Source organism: Salmo salar, chromosome 20, assembly GCF_965601325.2.
Source record: "Salmo salar chromosome 20, fSalSal1, whole genome shotgun sequence".
Lineage (NCBI taxonomy): Eukaryota > Metazoa > Chordata > Actinopteri > Salmoniformes > Salmonidae > Salmo > Salmo salar.
Genome location: NC_138310.1, coordinates 57,184,286 through 57,205,903, shown reverse-complemented (window position 1 = coordinate 57,205,903; position 21,618 = coordinate 57,184,286). Strand labels below are relative to the sequence as shown.

The window sequence follows — 21,618 nt, the reverse complement described above, 5'->3', positions numbered from 1 at the left end:
CTTTTGTATTGGAGCAAGGTTATTATAGTTTTGTGTTTTTACATTAGTTTTTTTTTATATTAGTTTATATTTTTTTATTTGAAGTTCAGTTTAGTTTCCTTTTCAGACCTGATTTGCTAGTTTTAATTCAGTTATAGTTGTATACAAATATTTACATTTTGTTTTTATATTATTTAGTTTCAGTTTTAGGGGTGGCAGGTAGCCTAGTGGTTATCGCGTTGGGCCAGAAACCAAAAGGTTGCTAAATCGAATCCCTGAGCTGACAAGGTAAAAATCTGTCGTTCTGTCCCTGAACAAGGCAGTTAACCCACTGTTCCTAGGCTGTCATTGTAAATTAAGAATTTGTTCTTAACTGACTTGCCTAGTTAAATAAAGGTTAAATAAATAAATAGAAATGTAGTGTTAGGGACAGAAAGCATGCGTGGAAGGCTAGGAGCCATTGGTGTTATATAGTGTTTTGGGGATGTCATTTCTTGCAACTGAGGGCAGTAGTACATAAATTATAAAGTCAATCTCAATGTGACTTGGATTTAATAGGAATAGCGCAAAGACTGGTGCAAAAAAATATGGTGGAAGGATTCGTTTATGTTTTCGTTTACTATGATAACCTTGAATTGAAGTCATTCTTCAAGAATAATAAGAATCCTGTTGCATATCATAACCAGGACCAGGAATTTTTCCTGATCAGGATGAAACGCTAGGCACTAGTTATCCTGGTTAGGAAAAGCTGTGTGGTTTAGTTAAAGAGACTTCTTTCTGTTCTTTGGAAAAAGTACCAGTACCTGCATTGGATGACAGATGAGGCTCGAAGTGGGTGTGTCCTCAGGGCTTGCGTTGTCGAGGCGACGGCTGTCCAGCAGCCCATTGAATAGGCCCCTTTCCCTGCTCTCTTTGTCGGAGGGGGCGGAGCAATTGAAGAAGGAGTGTGATCTGCACAGGATAGAAGACAAGAGTTAACACACATACTCACTACTACTCATTCATCACTACTGACTACTGAGCAGAACTCTCCACGCTCTTCTACAGTGTTCTGGCCCTGGGTACGGGTCAATTCCAATTCAAGATGCAAACAGTTCCTTCTGGTTGACTGAATTGAAATGGAATTGACCCCTGCCCCTATGTTCTGGACCCAGGACTGTAAGTAAGAAGCTGGTGAAAGTAATACATTCTCAAAGCACATTCTGAGTGCTCACCCGTGGAAGACCCATGTGTCACACTCGTCTGCCCGGCTGACGTAGTTCTCAGGCAATAGGCCGGACAGCCCCGTGGCCAGGGAGGACCCGTAGACCCAGCCCTCGCTGGTGTTTTTCTGCTCCAAGGGAGAAGTGAAGACAAAGTCACCCAGGACCAGCTCCAGCTCATCCTCATTCTGAGGGGCGTAGGGATACATCACGCGCAGCGTCTGCAACAGAGGGAGGGAAGGACTCAGCTTGAGCACACCAATGCCGTATCTGACACCAGAATACAGTACAATGCAAGGCTATAGGTCTAAATGGGCAAGCTCGTAAAGGGCCACTGTGATATTTACAGCCATTTCTAAATTAATTATACTGTATATTCCCATGAATTCTTGAAGAATATCACTTATTATAAATGCCTCATGAGCTTGTCTTGTAGAAGGTACAAGGTCCATGTCATGGTACTGATTAGTAGAAAGTACAAGAGTAGTATTGGATTTGAAATGAAGGTGGACAGAAAACAAAGTGGTTATTATTACCTCATGATTGGCAAACCGAATGTCCCGGGAGAAAAGGACAGCCAGCCAATCACAGCCTAGCTTCACCTCGATTCCCTTGGCCAGCTTTTCCAGGGAGGACAGGTGATTGGTGGGGAAGTAGTAGGCTAACGTCACATGGAGCTGCTTCTTATGGGGCTCTAAATGGACATCTGAGACAGAGAGAGGAGCACGAGTGAATAAAGGTAAAGAATATAAAGAAAGTCATTTCTGTGGGGCAAACTACAACAGCGGGAATCTAGCTCAGCAAATCATAGAACTACAAACATCTACAGAGTGGAGCAAAATGTCCCAATATTTTCGGTGAGGATAATCTCTTTAGGATTAAGCATTACAGTCAGGGCCAGCGCCAGAACGAATCAGTTGGACAGGCATTTGATTTTTATTCACGGGCACATCCTGTGTGCTTGCGCACGTACACATTTTGTTAATGGGTGTTATGATAAAGACCATACACTCTTAGAAAAAAAGGTGCTATCTAGAACCCAGAAGGGTTCTTTGGCTGTACCCATAGGAGAACCCTTTGAAGAACCTTTTTGGTTCCAGGTAGAACCCCTTTGTGTTCAATATAGAACCCTTTCCACAGAGGGTTCTACATGGAACCCAAAGGGGTTCTACCTGGAACCAAATATGGTTCTACCAGCAACCAAAAAGGCTTCTCCTATGGGGACAGCCGAAGAACCGTTTTGGAACCCTTTTCTCTAAGAGTGTAGGCAGCTCGTGAGTTTCAAGTTTGAGGAAGCTAACAATTTATCCTACCATTTCAACCTATCTGCGTGCAATATAACTATAGGCCAATGCAGCAGTAGGCCTATAACTTCCATCATCACCTAAATAAAATACATAGGACTAAAGCCGAAAAAAAAGAGTAGAAAATATCCTGATGAAAATTCTGGTTCTTTCAATCACATTAATATCTCTGCCTCCCTTTCTGTCTTTCTTGACTTGAGCTATCGCTAGTGAAATGCAACATTGTATCAACTCAGCAGGTGGGCGAACTCAGACACGTGAGCTCCCTCAATGTTGTCAGAACAGAGAAACCACACACATGCTCATTGCTCACATGGAGCACTCCAAACAAAAGACAGTGAAAAAATTTACAAAACTCCTCAATGATGGTTCTGAAATAAACCAAAACGTGTTTCTCACAAGTGTAGCAGGTTGTGAACTCTGCAAACAACGTTTCCACTCCGAGAATGAGAATGGTAAATTACTGTAATACATGCATTAACCAAAATGAATGTAACCAAATGACAGAGATGAACGGTACATTTACTAGACCTACTGGTTACATATGTAATGTTGAATTGACAAAAAGAAACAATCAAAGGGCAAACAATTCACACAATGAAACAATGACTGCAAGATTTGGCGGGAGACACCGGAGAACATTCTGGAGTGCTGAGTGCAAGCATTCTGGAGAGAGATGCCCATATCTTCGCCACACACCCAGACCCTTCTTCTAGTCTCAACATTTTATACTCAAGGCACATTATCTTCACACATTTGAGATGCTTTTCACTGACAGCCGCAACTCAATAATCAGCTAGGCCTATTGCCACGCGCTCTGCCCAAATTGCTGGCTACCCCAATAGACATAGGCCTATACACTTGTGATTTGAAACAATCCACAGCAAAAACTATTTTAAGAAGATAATGATCCTCTGTGGCCAAGTCAAGCTCTCTGGTAAAGTATTTTTGAATGATTTTATTTAGACAGGAGTAATTATATAATTTTGGCAAAACATCAATTTACTTTAGGAGAAGCCAGCATCCGAACAGTGCACTGTGCACCCGCCAACTTTCCTTTCTAATTTTCAAGTGGCTGAAACCAAAGATCTGTATATAATGACGAGATGCTCATGTCTCCACCCTAACAATGTGAGTCGTTGTCCCAAAGGCCGGAATGCAGGTGACAAGTTTAGGTCTGCATATAAACGCAATGGGCTTATTCAGGACAGATTTGCGCGAGAGCAAGCCCTCTCACTTCGCCTCTTCCTCTCTGCTGAAACTAGCGAGCGAAACAGCACCCCTCTGTCTTACTATAATGTAGCCCATGTATCTGATGCTGTCTGGCCAGAAAAAGTATGACATGCCATACCCTTTTGTCCAGACAGCATCAAATACATGGTCCACACATACAGAGACAGAGGGGTGCTGTTTCACTCGCTCAGATGCTTAATCTGAGATTGATGCGTCTTTCTTTCTTTGCGTGTCTCAGTCAAATAAATGATCAGTAGGTTGGGCCAGGCCCCCTAGGGCCCGCCAATAAATTCAGCCCTGATTACAGTCATCCCTTACCAGCTTAAAATATGTAATTTTCTGACCAAAGCGTGTGGAGAGATAGATTGCCTGTAAAAAGGCAATGTGTGCATGCTTGTGTGTGTGTCTGGCGTGCTTGCGTGCGTGGGTGTGTGTCCATGTGTCACAGGCAGAGATAGTCCCTACCTGCTTTTCTGGCAGCCTCGGAAGCAAAGTCAGCAGCAAACTGCTTGAGGACCTCTGCGATCTGCTCCTCAACGAAGAGGCCTATGAAGTTGAAGGAGGTGTAGAGCTCCAGGGGCAGGGGGCTAGGGAAACGACCCCTCCATTGGCCCACCGTGGCCTGCAGGGCCTCCAACAGGGCATCCACCTTCTTGTCTGCACACTGCGGGACAGGGTTGAGTCTGAGTACCACACAAACACTGAGTCTTACATCAACATTTAGGGCCAGTTTTCCAGACACAGATTAGTCCTAGTCCTGGACTTCTGCTCAATAGAGAATCGCCATTAAAAGCACGTTTTAGTCCAGGACTAGGCTTAATGTCTGGAAACTGGCCCTTACTAGACAGATGTTACAGTCTCTTGACCTCAACGGGACTTCCTGGATAAATACACACTTAGAAAAAAGGGTTCCAAAAGGGTTCTTCGGCTGTCCCCATAGAAGAACTATTTTTGGTTACAGGTGGAACTTTTTTAGGTACCATGTAGAATACTCTGTGTAAAGGGTTCTACATGGAACCAAAAAGTGTTTTTCAAAGGCTTCACCTATTGGGACAGTCAAAGAACACCTTCAGCATCTTTTTTTCCATAAGTCTTAAGTAATATAATTACAATACATCATGGCGAGCTGAATTCGAAGGGAGAAGCATCCATGTGTTGATGTATGACGTGAGGCATGTCATTTCCCCCTGGGCTCACCATGAAGAACTGGCAGAGCGTGATGTGGGGGAAGATGTTGTGGGCCTTGTTCTTGCCGCAGGAGACGCGGGACTGCTGCCAGAAGTGATGGAGCTGATTCTGCAGAGGTCCGCTGGGGCGCAGGTACAGGACGTACTCTCTGGGCAACGGGTCATCCAGGAAGGGGTCATCCACATGGGAGAACAGCCTGAGGAAGAGCAGGAGAAGAAGAAGAGGAGGAGGAGGCTTATCAATGATTGAGGAAGAAGATATGTGTGTGTGGGTGGGGGGCCGGGGGGGGCTCCAATGCAGCTGTTTTAATCTCAATATGAAATCCTTTCTGGGTAACAATTAAGTACCTTACTGTGATTGTTTTCAATTAAAATGGTCAAAAATAAACAAAAAATTGCTTCTTAGAATATAGCCATTTCTCAAGCAAGAACTTAGCTAGGACTGTCTGGGCGTGGTCTGAGTAGGGAGGGGAAAATGGAAAAACTAGCTGTTATTAGCAGAGAGGTTTGGAACTCTCTTTCTTATTGGTCTATTAACTCATTTACCATTTGGTGATGTCACCAGGCAGGCCAAAACTCCATCCCAAACAGGCTGAAACTTCAGACGGTCTTTTCAAACAGCTCTTACACTAAAAGGGCATTATCATACTTTTCACAATTTCACAGTATTATTCCAACCTCATAGTGTGGAAATATATATAAAACCCAGGAAATGTTGACTGCACTGGGCCTTTAAAGAATTGTAGTCATTCACACATGGCTATATAGTAAGAGCACACACATATGCAGTACAGCAGAGGGCAGCATAACACACATGGTTTATCTCTGGGAGTGTGTTTGTATACCTGTGCGTGTGTGTTAGAACTCACCAGTCACATGCTGCCTGTACACTCTTGCCTCCTGTTGATACTAGTGCCTTCAATCTGCAAATACAGAAAACAGTGATGGCTACAATGCTTCCTTTTGAAGGTTTTATTTCCAATGCATGTATGCAGTTTCCTTATTTGCATCCCCTTATGGTATATTGTGACATTGTTACTAAAATACTATTTAAGAAATGTTTTATGGTAAAGGTGTATATAGCCTACTTATAGTGGATTGAATCTCACTTCTTTATAGCCAAACTGAGCGGCACAAAATCAGAGTTCACCATCTCTGTTCCCTATTTGTCTGAGATAAGTGACCCAGGCTACGTCCCAGGCTACGTCAAAAGTAGTACACAATATATGGAAAAGGCTCCCATTTGGGAGGCACAGATTCACACAGTTGTAATAAGCACTACTGAGGTAGAGTTCATACACTGTATCTTTAGTCATGTGGAGCATGGTTCAGCAGGAGTAACACAGCCTTTATTATAATAAACAGTGGGGTCTTGATACAATGGACAGTTATGCTAAGTTAATCATATCTTTTCAATAAGACACTCCATAGGAAAGTGTGGAGGAGATTCCTTGATACAGTATGAATATGAATAAAACATAAAGGTGTGAAGTGAACAACTCACCACACATCCTTTCCACCAAGCCATTTCAAATGTCAAAACCAATTCAATCCATGAAAATAGACACACATGCTCAGTCACTCTCCAAAATAGCAGACAACCGCATCGTGAGACAGCTTCCTAAATCCAGCAGCACCTGGAGGCCTGGTTAACAAGCAGCGGAGGGAGCATGCTGATTCTTATTAGGCCATCAGAACCTAATTACAAAATACTTAAGGGAAGAAAAAAAAAATGGAAACTGTTAATGCGATTCGCCTCTCTGGGGACTATAGTCTCCATGGCATCCGCAGCGGTGGAAACCAAGAGAGCACCTAGTACTGAGACCTGGGGGACACCAGTAGTGTAGAGACAGACCCTCTCCAATGTAAATGTAGATGTACATTGCTGACTAACTGGAATTATGCAGAGCATCTCAGGGCTACTGATCTGTGTTTGGTTGGTTTGGACAGGGCCTCTTGGCCATACCTTTTGGCTCACTTAAAAGTGCAAATACAATGTTGATCCAGTTTAACTTACTTCTGTATCTGCAAACACAGGTTGACGCAATAGAGTCAAAAGATATTAACCAACCAGTTTAACGTTTGAGCTCTGCCAGACACCCAAGTCAATCTGTGGAAAAGGGTAGTACAGATGCTTAATGGTATACCTACCTTAAGTATGTAAGACATATTTCACCTTTCACCCAGGCCCTTCAACAGTATTAGTTTAAAGTTGACAATACTAGGATAGTGTGAAGGTGTAATGTTGCGGAGAGGGAGTGTCCACAGAGGATTAATTTCATGCATTACAACAGCCAAACATATGAGGCCACAGGGGAGCAGCTACATAGGAACAACAAACACTCTACCCTCACACAGGAAATGCTCAATACGTGTGCATGTATCTCTTTAATCTTTGATCATTCGCTCCAACTCAACATAGGGCTCCCATATTGAGTTCATTCAAATGTCTCCCTACATCAGAGGCAGTGTCACAGGTTACAAGGCCTGAAGTTCGTCATTACACCAGTCACAGATATGAAGACATGGGAGAGCAACTACATAGGAACCACAAACACTCTACCATCACACAGTAAAGGCTCAATGTGTGCATGTGTCTCTTATATTTCAATATTTCTTCATACTCCATGCAACAGAGGTAGAGTGTCCCAGAGATGTGTTGCCTGGAATTCTTCCCCTGCATCCCTTTCCCCATCAGAAGCCCCTGGGGAACCCTCAAGGGCCAAGTCCTCTGGAAGAACGATATCACAGCTGAAAAGGGAGATTGTTCAGATGTACTCTGCAAACAGCAACTTGAGTCAATAACTACCTCTCCGCTGAGGATCCCACACAGTCCCTGATCGCTCGTTCCTCCTTCTCTTCAACCTGAATATCTGCCATTGTTTTATTCATCTTGTCTATCAACAGAATCCCCACTCAAGTGGGATAGTTTACTACTTGTTACTTGTACTTCTTTAAAGTAACTGTTCAGTGAAAATCTCACTTTTAAAAGTTAATATTCTGTTAACTCATACCCAAATAACGTTGTTGACTCATCCTATACTCATATTTGTGGCCAAAGCATAAATTGGAGAAAAAAGAAAGAAAAACAACACCTCAAACAGACCGTTTCAAATGTCATCCAATCAGCGGTCTACTCACATGAATATCTTTAAGGACCATATACACCCACATCATTCTATTGTTGGGGTATACCCACATGATTCCAACACAGAAAAGCTGCTTTTTAACATACTTAAACATTTTTGGAAGGAAAACTATTTCACTCATATTGTAATGAATTATATTTTTTTATTATATATTAATGATCATATTTCATAAAAATCTGGAAACATTGGACAGTTACTTTAAAGGAGGCTACAATTGTCAGATCAACTGGGTGTCCTGCCACAAGACTGGCTTTAGCCCGAGCTAAAACTGAATACGACTGAGCTAAAACCTGGGCATTAGTTTAGGTAGCTAATGCTAGTCTTCAGGTCTAAGGCGCGGTTACTCCTTAGACCTAAAGTGAGTGTGTATACAGTTGTATAGTCAGAAGTTTACATACACCTTAGCCAAATACATTTAAACTCAGTTTTTCACAATACCTGACATGTAATCCTCGTAAAAATGTCCCTGTCTTAGGTCTGTTAGGAACCCCACTTTATTTTAAGAATGTGAAATGTCAGAATAGTAGAGCGAATGATTTATTTCAGCTTTTATTTCTTTCATCACATTCCCAGTGGGTCAGAAGTTTACATACACTCAATTAGTATTTGGTAGCATTGTCTTTCAATTGTTTAACTTGGGTCAAACGTTTCGGGTAGCCTTCCACAAACTTCCCACAATAAGGGGTGAATTTTGGCCCATTCCTCCTGACAGAGCTGGTGTAACTGTTTCAGGTTTGTAGGCCTCCTTGCTCGCACACACATTTTCAGTTCTGCCCACAAATTTTCTATAGGATTGAGGTCAGGGCTTTGTGATGGCCACTCCAATACCTTGACTTTGTTGTCCTTAAGCCATTTTACCACAACTTTGGAAGTATGCATGGGGTCATTGTCCATTTCGAAGTCCCATATGCGACCAAGCTTTAACTTCCTGACTGACGTCTTGAGATATTGCTTCAATATATGCACATAATTTTCCTTCCTCGTGATGCCATCTATTTTATGAAGTGCACCAGTCCCTCCTGCAGCAAAGCACCCCCGGAACATGATGCTGCCATCCCCGTTCTTTACGGTTGGGATGGTGTTCTTCGGCTTGCAAGCCTCCCCCTTTTCCTCCAAACATAATGATGGTCAATATGGCCAAACAGATCTATTTTGGCCAGAGGACATTTCTCCAAAAAGTATAATCTTTGTCCCCATGAGCAGTTGCAAACTGTTGTCTGGCTTTTTTATGGCGGTTTTGGAGCAGTGGCTTCTTCCTTGCTGAGCGGCCTTTCAGGTTATGTCGATATAGGACTCGTTTTACTGTGAATATAGATACTTTTGTACCCATTTCCTCCAGCATCTTCACAAGGTCCTTTGCTGTTGTTCTGGGATTTATTTGCACTTTTCGCACCAAAGTACGTTCATTTCTAGGAGACAGAACGCGTCTCCTTCCTGAGCGGTATGACGGCTGTGTGGTACCATGGTGTTTATACTTGCATACTATTGTTTGTACAGATGAACGTGGTACCTTTCAGGTGTTTGGAAATTGCTCCCAAGGATGAACCAGACTTGTGGAAGTCTACAATTTTTATTCTGGGGTCTTGGCTGATTTATTTTGATTTTCCCATGATGTCAAGCAAAGAGGCACTGAGTTTGAAGGTAGGCCTTGAAATACATCCACAGGTACACCTCCAATTGACTCAAATGATGTCAATTAGCCTATCAGAAGCTTCTAAAGCCATGACATAATTTTCTGCAATTTTCCAAGCTGTTTAAAGGCACAGTCAACTTAGTGTATGTAAAAATCTGACCCACTGGAATTGTGATACAGTGAATAATAAGTGAAATAATCTGTCTGCAAACAATTGTTGGAAAAATGACCTGTGTCATGCACAAAGTAGATATCCTAACCAACTTGCCAAAACTATAGTTTGTTAACAAGAAATTTGTGGAGTGGTTGAAAAACTAGTTTTAATGACTCCAACCTAAGTGTATGTAAACTTCCAACTTCAACTGTATATGACAAGCCCTGTTCCAGAGTGGAAGCTAAATGTGGCCTATGTACCAAGTGTGTATCAAACTCTGAATCAGAGGAGGTGCAGCGATCAGGTCTCTGTAACTGAATATGGTATGTGCATAACACAATCATACATACAAAAGCCACAGTTGTGTTAGTTCAGCTACATTCAGCTCAGTATTGTTCCAACCTCAATGGAAAAAACAGGCAGCTGCTTTTGACTTGTGGCCTGCTCTCTGTTCTAGAGATCCTCTGTGAACCGCACAGGCCTCAGCCAAACATCCTGAAACAGGTAGCGAAAGCATTCTCCCTGTCAGGCTGTCTATGGGCTGCGCTGAAGTGAAACCCTTAAGAGTATCGCAGTGCTTCCCCATCTACACTTCAGATGCTTCTGACAGGAAACGCTTCAGAAGTAAATCAGCTGAGGGGACTGTGGTCTGTCTTTCTCAGATCTGAACCAGGCATAAAATAAGCTGTGGTCACTGGTATTTAAAGGTTTGCAATCAACTGAAATGGTGTGAATGAAGAGAGAACCAGTGTGACAGTTAGATCACTCCCACATGTGAACACATCATAGCCCAGGGTTCCCCAACAAATTGGTTTTATTTGTCCCTCCAAGTTTTTTTTGTTTTTTTTTATGAAAAAAAAAAGAGTATATATTATTTTGGGGGCTTGGTGGGTTGTTTTCTTTGTTTGACATAAAAGACTGTAAAAACATCAGGAAATTTTTCTCCCCAATTTCGTGGTATCCAATTGGTAGCTAGAGTCTTGTCCCATCGCTGCAACTCCCGTACAATCTCGGGAGAGGCGAAAGTCGAGAGCCATGCGTCCTCCGAAACACAACCCTGCCAAGCCGCACTGCTTCTTGACATACTGCTGGCTTAACCAGGAAGCCAGCCGCACCAATGTGTTGGAGAAAACACTGTACAACTGGCGACTGTAGTCAGCGTGCATGCACCCGGCCCGCCACAGGAGTCGCTAGAGCGCAATGGGACAAGGATATCCCAGCCGGCCAAACCCTCCCCTAACCCAGACAACACTGGGACAATTGTGTGTCGCCTCATGTATCCCGATCGCGGCCGGCTTCGACACAGCCCAGGATCGAACCCGGATCTGTAGTGACGCCTCAAGCACTGCAGTGCCTTAGACCGCCTCACCACTCAGGAAGCCCTGCGATTTTAATTTTAGAAATCTGTTCCCAAGTATTCCCACACATAATAGAGAGACGTGATCGTACACAAATAATAATTAATAATAATTGATTGGATTTATATATCCCTTTTCTACTAACTGAGGTATTCAAAGCGCTTTACATAGTAGGGGGAAACTCACCTCATCCACCATCAATGTGTAGCACCCACCTCAGTGATGCACAGGGACTATTTTTGTGACAGAACCACACATCAGCTTTCAGATGGAGAGCTGAGGAGTGATATATGCCAATTAGGAATGAAGGGGATGATTAGGTGGCCATGATGGAATGTGGCCAGGTTGGGAATTTAGCCATGACACCGAGGTGAACACTCCTACTCTTACAATAAGCGCCATGGGATTTTGAGTGACCACAGAGAGTCAGGACACCCGTTTTAACGTCCTATCTGAAAGACGGCACCCTACGCACGACAATGTTCCCAAATGTAATTAAGGTTTGAAATTATTCAATTTTTGTCAAATATTATATCCTTTTAGGCTTCTTGTGGTCAGTTTGCAGTCTAAATGATTTTTTTTATTATTATGTTCCGGACCCCCGACCGTCCGCTCAAGAACAAATTGGCCCGTGGCTGAATCTAGTTGATGATGCCTGTCATAGCCTAAGTTGACAGAGACACAGAGCCAGCAACAGCAGGATGAGAACTACATCAAGTATGAACATGAACAGACTCTTAATTGAGCATAACTGCTGTTTTTTCTGGTCCCTGAATTAATTTAAATTCAATTCAACTTTATTTGTCCCTACGGCTATTGCAATTAATGATGTTCCCAAAATAGACCTTTGATTGAGGAGTAAAGTAGTTTTACCAGAGCTGGGGTCAATTTAGAAATGGAATTCAAATGAATTTCAATATGACTGAGCTACTGTAATAGTGTTGTGTGTCTGTAGCATGGAAGAGCTCAGCTTCATCCTGAGGTATGTATTTACACACACCCATGTCTTCCGCTCAGTTTCTCAACCTATCACATCTGTCCAGCAATAACATGACATCAACCATCACACAAGTCCATATGCACTTGTAATTGACTACATTTTGATCTGTGAGTTTGTGTGCAAGGGAACCGAGAGGCTTGGACCCAGTTGGATCCACTTTCCTCCAGAGCTGATGAAGTACAGATTCTGTACAACATTCTGTTTTGTGAGCTAATCTAACTTTAGTCCAATCTCTCTGGGAAAAATTAAATAAATATGAACATTTCAAAACACACAATGTTGTCTGCAACTGATCAAGGTATGGGGGAAATCAACGTAGAAGACCGTCCTTGAGAGCCTTCTCACCAATCCCCAAGTTACCACTCCCTAGGAGTCTACAGATCATATACCAACTTTAATTTGTGTAATTTGGTTGTGGGTGCCGAGACTAGTGCAATAATAACTGTTCATATAGTGCTGAAATACTTCCTCTACTACAGTGTATGGAGCGACATGGGAAGTCAGCTTGTCTCAGTCCATGGTTCATGATCTATTCTAGTGTATTTCTATACCCATTGATCATTTAACCTTGTGTTACGTGGATTGCTTGTTATTCAGATCACATTCAGTGGTTGTAAAAGACTTTATCACACAAACTATACATTCTTGAAGGTTAGAAAACCACTTGATTTTTCTAACGCCCACTACGCTATGTAAGTGAGATTTTCCAACCAGAAAGTTTCTGTGAGCTTCTCAAGACAGGAAGAGGAACAGATGAGCCTCTAAGCAGGACACCCCCACAATCAGCACACTCATGTATAGTACACCGAGTGTATGTGTGTGTCTGTGTGCACGTTTTTGAGGTGCACAAAAAAACTAACACGTACTTATGTAGCACTGTAGACAACATTATGTTCCTCCTTCTGAGTAATACAATGTAGGACTGCACACATAATTGGGCAGAGATATAAGTACACATGGAGACAATGACTAATATTGTCCAAAAGTTCTGAAAAAGAACTAACTATGAAGCAGAGGAAACCAGGGGTTAGTTAGTCAACCTTTAAGCTGAACTTTAGTCACTTCATTTCCACGTGTTGAAAGACTGAATCATAAGGAATATTTGATAACCAAAAGGTGTTGTGAAGACCCCGAGATGAACAAGGAGACAATCAAATGTCAAGTTGGTCAGGACAGGCTGAGATAGCAATAAAGGGCACCAACCAGACCTGTGATTAAGGCCGGGTTTCAACCCAAGGCACGGCATAGGGCAGCACAATAGACAGCTGACAATTCACATTTTAAAGGCAACTTATGTTTGAGCCAACGTTTCCAGTGCGAACATCGGGGGAAATTACCTTTAAAAAGGTGTATTGTCAGCTGTTTAGTGTGCTGCTCTATAACGCGCCTTGTATTGAATCATGGACAAAGTCAACGAAAGGAGGTGGGGAAGGATGCAATTCTTAAATATTGGAACAGGGCCTTTGTTTCATGCCAAAGTTACCATGTGCACTAAAGCCTTCCAATGTGATATTTACAGCTGAGAACACTACTGTGTGTATGATTATCATCCCTGGCTTCCTCTCCTCTCAGTCTACTCTTGGCCAACCAGGGCAGCAGACAGACAGTGTGAAGTCACAAATGCAGACACAAATGCAGACACTACATGGAATGTCCAAGTCTTAAGACCCTGAGATATTTCTGAGCTGTCAATTAAATTCAGATGGCATTATTGGCATGGGAAACATGTGTTTACATTGCCAAAGTAAGTTAAATAGATAATAAACAAAAGTGAAATAATCAACCAAAAATGAACAGTAAACATTACACTCACAAGTTTCAAAAGAATAGACACATTTCAAATGTCATATTATGGCTATGTACAGTCTTGTAATGATGTGCAAATAGTTAAAGTACAAAAGGGAAAATAAATAAACATAAATATGGATTGTATTTACAATGGTGTTTGTTCTTCACTAGTTGCCCTTTTCTGGCAACAAGTCACAAATCTTCCTGCTGTGACAGCAAACTGTGGTATTTCACCTAACAGATATGGGAGTTTATCAGAATTTTATTTGTTTTGGAATTCTTTGTGGGTCTGTGTAATCTGAGGGAAATATGTGTCTCTAATATGGTCATACATTTGGCAGGAGGTTAGGAAGTGCAGCTCAGTTTCCACCTCATTTTGTGGGCAGTGTGCAAATAGAGTAGCCTGTTTTCTCTTGAGAGCCATGTCTGCCTACATCAGCTTTTCTCAATACCAAGGCCATGCTCTCTGAGTCTGTACATAGTCAAAGCTTTCCTTATTTTTGGGTCAGTCGCAGTTGTCAGGTATTCTGCCACTGTGTACTCTCTGTTTAGGGCCAAGTAGCATTCCAGTTTGGTTAGTTTTTTGGTAAATTCTTTCCAATTTGTTAAGTAATTACATTTTTGTTGATTTGGTTGGGTCTAATTGTGTTGCTGTCCTGGGGCTCTGTGGGGTTTGATTGTGTTTGTGAACAGAACCGCAGGACCAGCTTGCTTAGGGGGTTCTTCTCCCGGTTCATTTCTCTGTAGGTGATGGCTTTGTTATGCAAGGTTTGGGAATCACTTCCTTTTGTAGAAAGGAAGCGAAAGAAAGCGGTTGTAGAATTTAACGGCTCTTTTCTGGATTTTGATAATTAGCGGGTATGCGCTAATTATTCAGCTCTGCGTGCATTATTGGTGAGTTACATTGTATACTGAGGATGTTTTTGCAGAATTCTGCATGCAAGTCTTAATTAGGTGTTTGTCCCATTATGTGAATCTTTGGTTGGTGAGCAGACCCCAGACCTCACAACCATAAAGGGCAATGGGTTCTATAACTGATTCAAGTATTTTTAGCCAGATCCTAAATAGGATGTCAAATGTTTTGTTCCTTTTGATGGCGTAGTAGGCCCTTCTTGCCTTGTCTCTCAGATCGTTCACAGCTTTGTGGAAGTTACCCGTGGTGCTGATGTTTAGGCCGAGGTAAGTATCCTTTTTTGTGTGCTCTAGGGCAATGGTGTCTAGACAGAATTAATATTTGTGGTCCTGGCAATATGTGCTGACGATCTAGGTGCTGCTGTAGGCCCTGCTTGGTTGGGGACAGAATAACCTGATAAAAACCTGCTCCAGAGCACTCAGGACCTCAGACTGGGGCGAAGGTTCACATTCCAACAGGACAATGACCCTAAGCACAAAACCAAGACAACCAGAGCACGGACTTGAACCCAATCGAACATCTCTGGAGAGACCTGAAAATAGCTTTGCAGCAACACTCCCCATCCAACCTGACAGAGCTTGAGAGGATCAGCAGAGAAGAATGGGAGAAGCTCCCCAAATACAGGTTTGCCAAGCTTGTAGAGCAGTGGTTCTTAACCTGGGTTCGATCGAACCCCAGGGGTTCGGTGAGTCAGTCTCAGGGGTTCGGCGGAGGTCAAGACACATACCCGACTCATATGATTCGTGATGACACACCCCGCTTGGCCATCATTGGCTGCAGGTGATCACGCAACATCGCTTGGCCTATCTGTGCTGCAGGGAATTTGGCGCGCTCAGTAGTCGAATTGTGACTGTCGTGATGGTACGTCGTGTGATTTCTTTCTTAATATTTTAATCCCTTCATACTAACTATGTCGAGCAAAAAAAGAAAGTGGTCGGACGAATATGTACAATATGGATTCACATGTATAACGGAACGTGATGAGAGTCAGCGTCCTAACTGCATGATTTGCAATGCCAAGTTGAGCAATTCTAGTCTAGCACCGGCAAAACTAAGAGAACACTTCCTTAAGCTGCATGGAGATGGACAATACAAGAACACAACGCTCGCTGAATTCAAGGTGAAGAGAGCCAGATTCGATGAAAAGGCTACTCTGCCTGTTCTCGGCTTTGTACCCATCAACAAACCGATCCTCACAGCATCGTACGTAGTTGCTTACCTGATCGCAAAGCAGGGCAAACCACACACCATTTGTTGCGAAAATGACATGAGAGTGGCACTTGCCAAGGTGAAGCCGCGCATTTCTGAACTGGTCTCTGAAAGGCAACAGCAGAAGTCACACTGATTTGCAGTAAATATTCATTATTATGTTTTTGTTTTTGTGTGAAAATCATGTTTTAATGGTTTTGTTCTTTGAACACTGATGTTGATGCACGGTTCATTTTGTGCACCAGTAAAATATATACCTATGTTTTGAATTTTATTTTTCCAATTAAGAAGGGTTCGGTGAATGCGCATATGAAACTGGTGGGGGTCAGTACCTCCAACAAGGTTAAGAACCACTGTTGTAGAGTCATACAAAAGAAGACTCGAGGCTGTAATCGCTGCCACAGGTGCTTCAACAAAGTACTGATTAAAGGGTCTGAATACTTTTGATATTTCCGTTTTTTTATTTTTTATAAATTAGCAAACATTTCTAAAAACCAGTTTTTGCTTTGTCATTATGGGGTATTGTGTGTAGATTGATGAGGAATTAAAAAAAAAAATCTATTTTAGAATAAGGCTGTAACGTAACAAAATGAGGAAAAAGTCATGGGGTCTGAATACTTTCCGAATGTACTGTATATGTTGAAGAGGGTGGGGCCAAAGCTGCATCCCTGTCTCAAAAGCTTATTTCTCTCTCTCTCTCTCTCTCTCTCTCTCTCTCTCTCTGTCACTTATCTCTTTTCAAAAGGATGACACGCTGATCATTACTGCACTGTAAAATAGAAAACTGCATTGCTGGAAATGGTAAACTAATGAGAATGGAGGTTGAGTTAGTATTTATTATAGCCTGTCAGTATCAGACAGACAGGGAACTCTCATAATTTGTGAAATAGGGCTTTACTTTATAACTGGGCTATCTCTGTGAGGGCTGATCGGAGCAATGAGAAGGCTCCCGAATTCAGCTCTGACATCCCATTCAAAAGGAAGTTGTCTATGTGCTAGAAAATGTAACTAATTTTGTATATTCAATGGCCCCTCCTCATTGTTTAACAACAGTTGTGCCCCATCACCTCCCACCCTGCCAGTCACACACAAACACCACCCATCACCCATTCACAAGAAATGTCCCATACCATTTCAACACCAGCTGACCTCCACCCAGACAGACACACTCTCACCCCTCCCACCTCAGCTCTGTGGGGAAATCTCATGGCTCTGGCCCCTGCATACGGACAGTTCCTGATTACAAACCTGCCGGAGACCTTGAGGCCCTGTCACACTGAAGCTAAGCCACTGACCACTAGAGCATGACCAGAGTGAAACACCATGGGCTGCACCCCCTCTCTCGCTCTGATTATGTTCCTCTTTCGAAATCTCAAATAGTAAATCATGCAAAGATGACTGACAGCACCATAAAAATATAAAGAAAATAGAAATATCGATAATGATAATGGCAATATGTGAACTTGTTCATGATCTGGGTCCTGTGATTATCTGGGACAGGTCAATGTGGGGTGTAACTGCTTTGTTCTATTCACAGAAGGTTACATTTCTTCTGGGAGACTTTGTTTCCTCCTGCATTGTGCTGTGATGGTGGGAGAATTCTGTCCCCCTAACGTTAATAGACCTGATCATCTTTTTCCTGTTTTCCTGTACATTGTTACAGCCTCTATGTGTTTGCCTGCCTCTACTCTCAGACAGTCACACAGAAACACGAGGAAGTAGTATAATAACTTGAGAGGCATTTGTTGATCTACTCACAGGAGCAGTGAAGATGTGTTTTGAATTGAAAGTTAGGGGGTGGTGAATTTAATGATTTATATTTAATTGAACTAAATATTGAACTGCACAATTTGAACGACATTGGAACATTGGAATAACACATCTTACTGCACTGTGGCTTACAGACATACACACGCAGGCAGGCAGGCACGCACGCACACACATATTCTTATTGATAACATGTGTCAATGTAGAATATTTGTATGCCCACTCTCACATGCAGACTCTCGCTGGATTCAGAGCCCTATGAGCAACAACATTGAGGCTTTTACTGACGACTAATTCTCTGCTGTGTTTTCCTCTCATTATGCATTTCATTGATGTCTAGAGGAAGACTTGAGGGGTAAATGAAGGACTTACTGTTCAGACAAAACTCCCCTCACTGTGCTCTACCACACTGACTGCAATTATCTTCCACGCTGCAAATGATGCTCAAATTATTTGTGAGGGAGGTCTTTACTTATCTACAGATCGAACATCTCTGGAGAGACCTGAAAATAGCTGTGCAGAGACACTCCCCATCCAACCTGACAGAGATTGAGAGAATTTGCAGAGAGAATGGGAAAAATTGCCCAATTACAGGCATGCCAAGCTTGTACCGTCATACCCAAGAAGACTCGAGGCTGAATACTTAAATGTGGTAGTTCTGTTTTTTTTAAATAAATTAGCAAACATTTCTAAAAAACAGTTTTTGCTTTGTCATTATGGGGTATTGTGTGTAGATTGATGAGGGGGAAAAAAACGATTTACTACATTTTAGAATACTTACCGAATGCACTGTACAGCATGCGTTATACATTTAAATGCTAGCCTCTTTGATAAAAATCAGATGAAGAGACTGCTGGTTAAGGAAGGAACCATCCAGTTCAGAAAGACAGTGTGCACAGCCACAGCCCGTAAAAGATGCTCCACAGCTGTAAGTACCTTGTGCTTGCCAAACCATGCCTCAAACACACTTGCCTTGTCATTACGGCTCTAGTACAGAGTCAAGAAACCCCCTCTGGTTCAGTGCCTAGTCTACATTCACAGAAATCAGGGGAATCTCTGTCACTAATCCTAATGACATTATTTAGGCTAGAAAACACATTGCTGTTTCTCCAGTGAGTTGTTTCTGACTCTGGGTTGGTACACACCTTTATTTTTCACACAACCCGGTCACAACTTGCAGACTTGTTTACGCTGCTGTGCGTTTTTGTTGCCGATCTTACTTTGATACCTGACGGTTTTTTACTTTTTCATTACCGTATATTTTTACTTTTTCCCTCACTCAACTTTTTTTATTCAACTTTTTCACCCCGGAGGTTTTATCTGGACATGGTTCGTCAGGACTTCAAACAGCCGAAGCTAAGTAACATTAACATGATGCCTTCTAATTGCAGTCGTTGTACTTATAATATACAGGAGAACGATCGCCTTACGGCAAGGATAGCTGTGCTGCAAGCCCAGCTTCAGACGCGATCGTTAGGCAAGGGTAATTTCAGTGTAGGAAAGGATGAAACAGCGTCTGTGCCACCAGTAAGTACAGATAGTAACGTTAGTATAAACCCCCTCGCACGGTCCCCGCAGCCGGACATCTTTCTCATGGCTTCTGGAGGGAAACGCTGTAGGAATGCTCAACCGGTGTCGCTTATTCAGCCGACAGAAACTTTCAACCGGTTCTCCCCATTAAGCGAGTCGGAGTCGGAGGCCGAGACTTCTCTGGTCTCTACTCCTCCCGTTGTGGGGTCTGAGACGCCGACGGCTCCCACCATTAGCTCTGACAAATTGAAAACCCTAGTCATTGGCGACTCCATTACCCGCAGTATTAGACTTAAAACTAATCATCCAGCGATCATACACTGTTTACCAGGGGGCAGGGCTACCGACGTTAAGGCTAATCTAAAGACGGTGCTGGCTAAAGCTAAAACTGGCGAGTGTAGAGAGTATAGAGATATTGTTATCCACGTCGGCACCAACGATGTTAGGATGAAACAGTCAGAGGTCACCAAGCGCAACATAGCTTCAGCGTGTAAATCAGCTAGAAAGATGTGTCGGCATCGATTAATTGTCTCTGTGAATGGTTTGTCCTCTGACAAATCAATTGTAAATTTCGGTGTTCCTCAAGGTTCCGTTTTAGGACCACTATTGTTTTCACTATATATTTTACCTCTTGGGGATGTCATTCGAAAACATAATGTTAAATTTCACTGCTATGCGGACGACACACAGCTGTACATTTCAATGAAACATGGTGAAGCCCCAAAATTGCCCTCGCTAGAAGCCTGTGTTTCAGACATAAAGAAGTGGATGGCTGCAAACTTTCTACTTTTAAACTCGGACAAAACAGAGATGCTTGTTCTAGGTCCCAAGAAACAAAGAGATCTTCTGTTGAATCTGACAATTAATCTGGATGGCTGTACAGTCGTCTCAAATAAAACTGTGAAGGACCTCGGCGTTACTCTGGACCCTGATCTCTCTTTTGAAGAACATATCAAGACTGTTTCAAGGACAGCTTTTTTCCATCTACGTAACATTGCAAAAATCAGAAATTTTCTGTCCAAAAATGACGCAGAAAAATTAATCCATGCTTTTGTTACTTCTAGGCTGGACTACTGCAATGCTCTACTTTCCGGCTACCCGGATAAAGCACTAAATAAACTTCAGTTAGTGCTAAATACGGCTGCTAGAATCCTGACTAGAACCAAAAAATTTGATCATATTACTCCAGTGCTAGCCTCCCTACACTGGCTTCCTGTTAAGGCAAGGGCTGATTTCAAGGTTTTACTGCTAACCTACAAAGCATTACATGGGCTTGCTCCTACCTATCTTTCCGATTTGGTCCTGCCGTACATACCTACACGTACGCTACGGTCACAAGACGCAGGCCTCCTAATTGTCCCTAGAATTTCTAAGCAAACGGCTGGAGGTAGGGCTTTCTCCTATAGAGCTCCATTTTTATTGAATGGTCTGCCTACCAATGTGAGAGATGCAGACTCAGTCTCAACCTTTAAGTCTTTACTGAAGACTTATCTCTTCAGTAGGTCCTATGATTAAGTATAGTCTGGCCCAGGAGTGTGAAGGTGAACGGAAAGGCTGGAGCAACGAACCGCCCTTGCTGTCTCTGCCTTGCCGGTTCCCCTCTTTCCACTGGGATTCTCTGCCTCTAACCCTTTTACAGAGGCTGAGTCACTGGCCTACTGGTGTTCTTCCATGCCGTCCATGGGAGGGGTGCGTCACTTGAGTGGGTTGAGTCACTGACGTGGTCTTCCTGTCTGGGTTGGCGCCCCCCCCCCCCCCCCCCCCCCCTTGGGTTGTGCCATGGCGGAGATCGTTGTGGGCTATACTCGGCCTTGTCTTAGGACGGTAAGTTGGTGGTTGGAGACATCCCTCTAGTGGTGTGGGGGCTGTGCTTTGGCAAAGTGGGTGGGGTTATATCCTGCCTGTTTGGCCCTGTCCGGGGGTATCATCGGATGGGGCCACAGTGTCTTCTGATCCCTCCTGTCTCAGCCTCCAGTATTTATGCTGCAGTAGTTTATGTGTCGGGGGGCTAGGGTCAGTCTGTTACATCTGGAGTATTTCTCTTGTCTTATCCGGTGTCCTGTGTGTATTTAAATATGCTCTCTCTAACTCTCTCTTTCTCTCTTTCTGTCTTTCTCTCGGAGGACCTGAGCCCTAGGACCATGCCTCAGGACTACCTGGTATGATGACTCCTTGCTGTCCCCAGTCCACCTGGCCGTGCTGCTGCTCCAGT

At 43.0% G+C, this 21,618-nt stretch overlaps 1 protein-coding gene across 1 annotated transcript in view; it reads right to left on the bottom strand.

The window, feature by feature from the left end:
* The window catches only part of LOC106580923 (ubiquitin-associated and SH3 domain-containing protein B), a 43,933-nt gene that overhangs the window by 8,365 nt on the left and 13,950 nt on the right, over nucleotides 1–21,618 (bottom strand). Inside the window, exons 2-7 of the mRNA XM_014162481.3 lie at nucleotides 5,775–5,828; nucleotides 4,916–5,102; nucleotides 4,184–4,382; nucleotides 1,718–1,887; nucleotides 1,194–1,402; nucleotides 783–930 (exon numbers count right to left, since the gene is read on the bottom strand). Of these exons, the coding sequence (XP_014017956.1) occupies nucleotides 783–930; nucleotides 1,194–1,402; nucleotides 1,718–1,887; nucleotides 4,184–4,382; nucleotides 4,916–5,102; nucleotides 5,775–5,828 (967 nt within the window). The remainder of the gene's footprint in view (nucleotides 1–782; nucleotides 931–1,193; nucleotides 1,403–1,717; nucleotides 1,888–4,183; nucleotides 4,383–4,915; nucleotides 5,103–5,774; nucleotides 5,829–21,618) is intronic.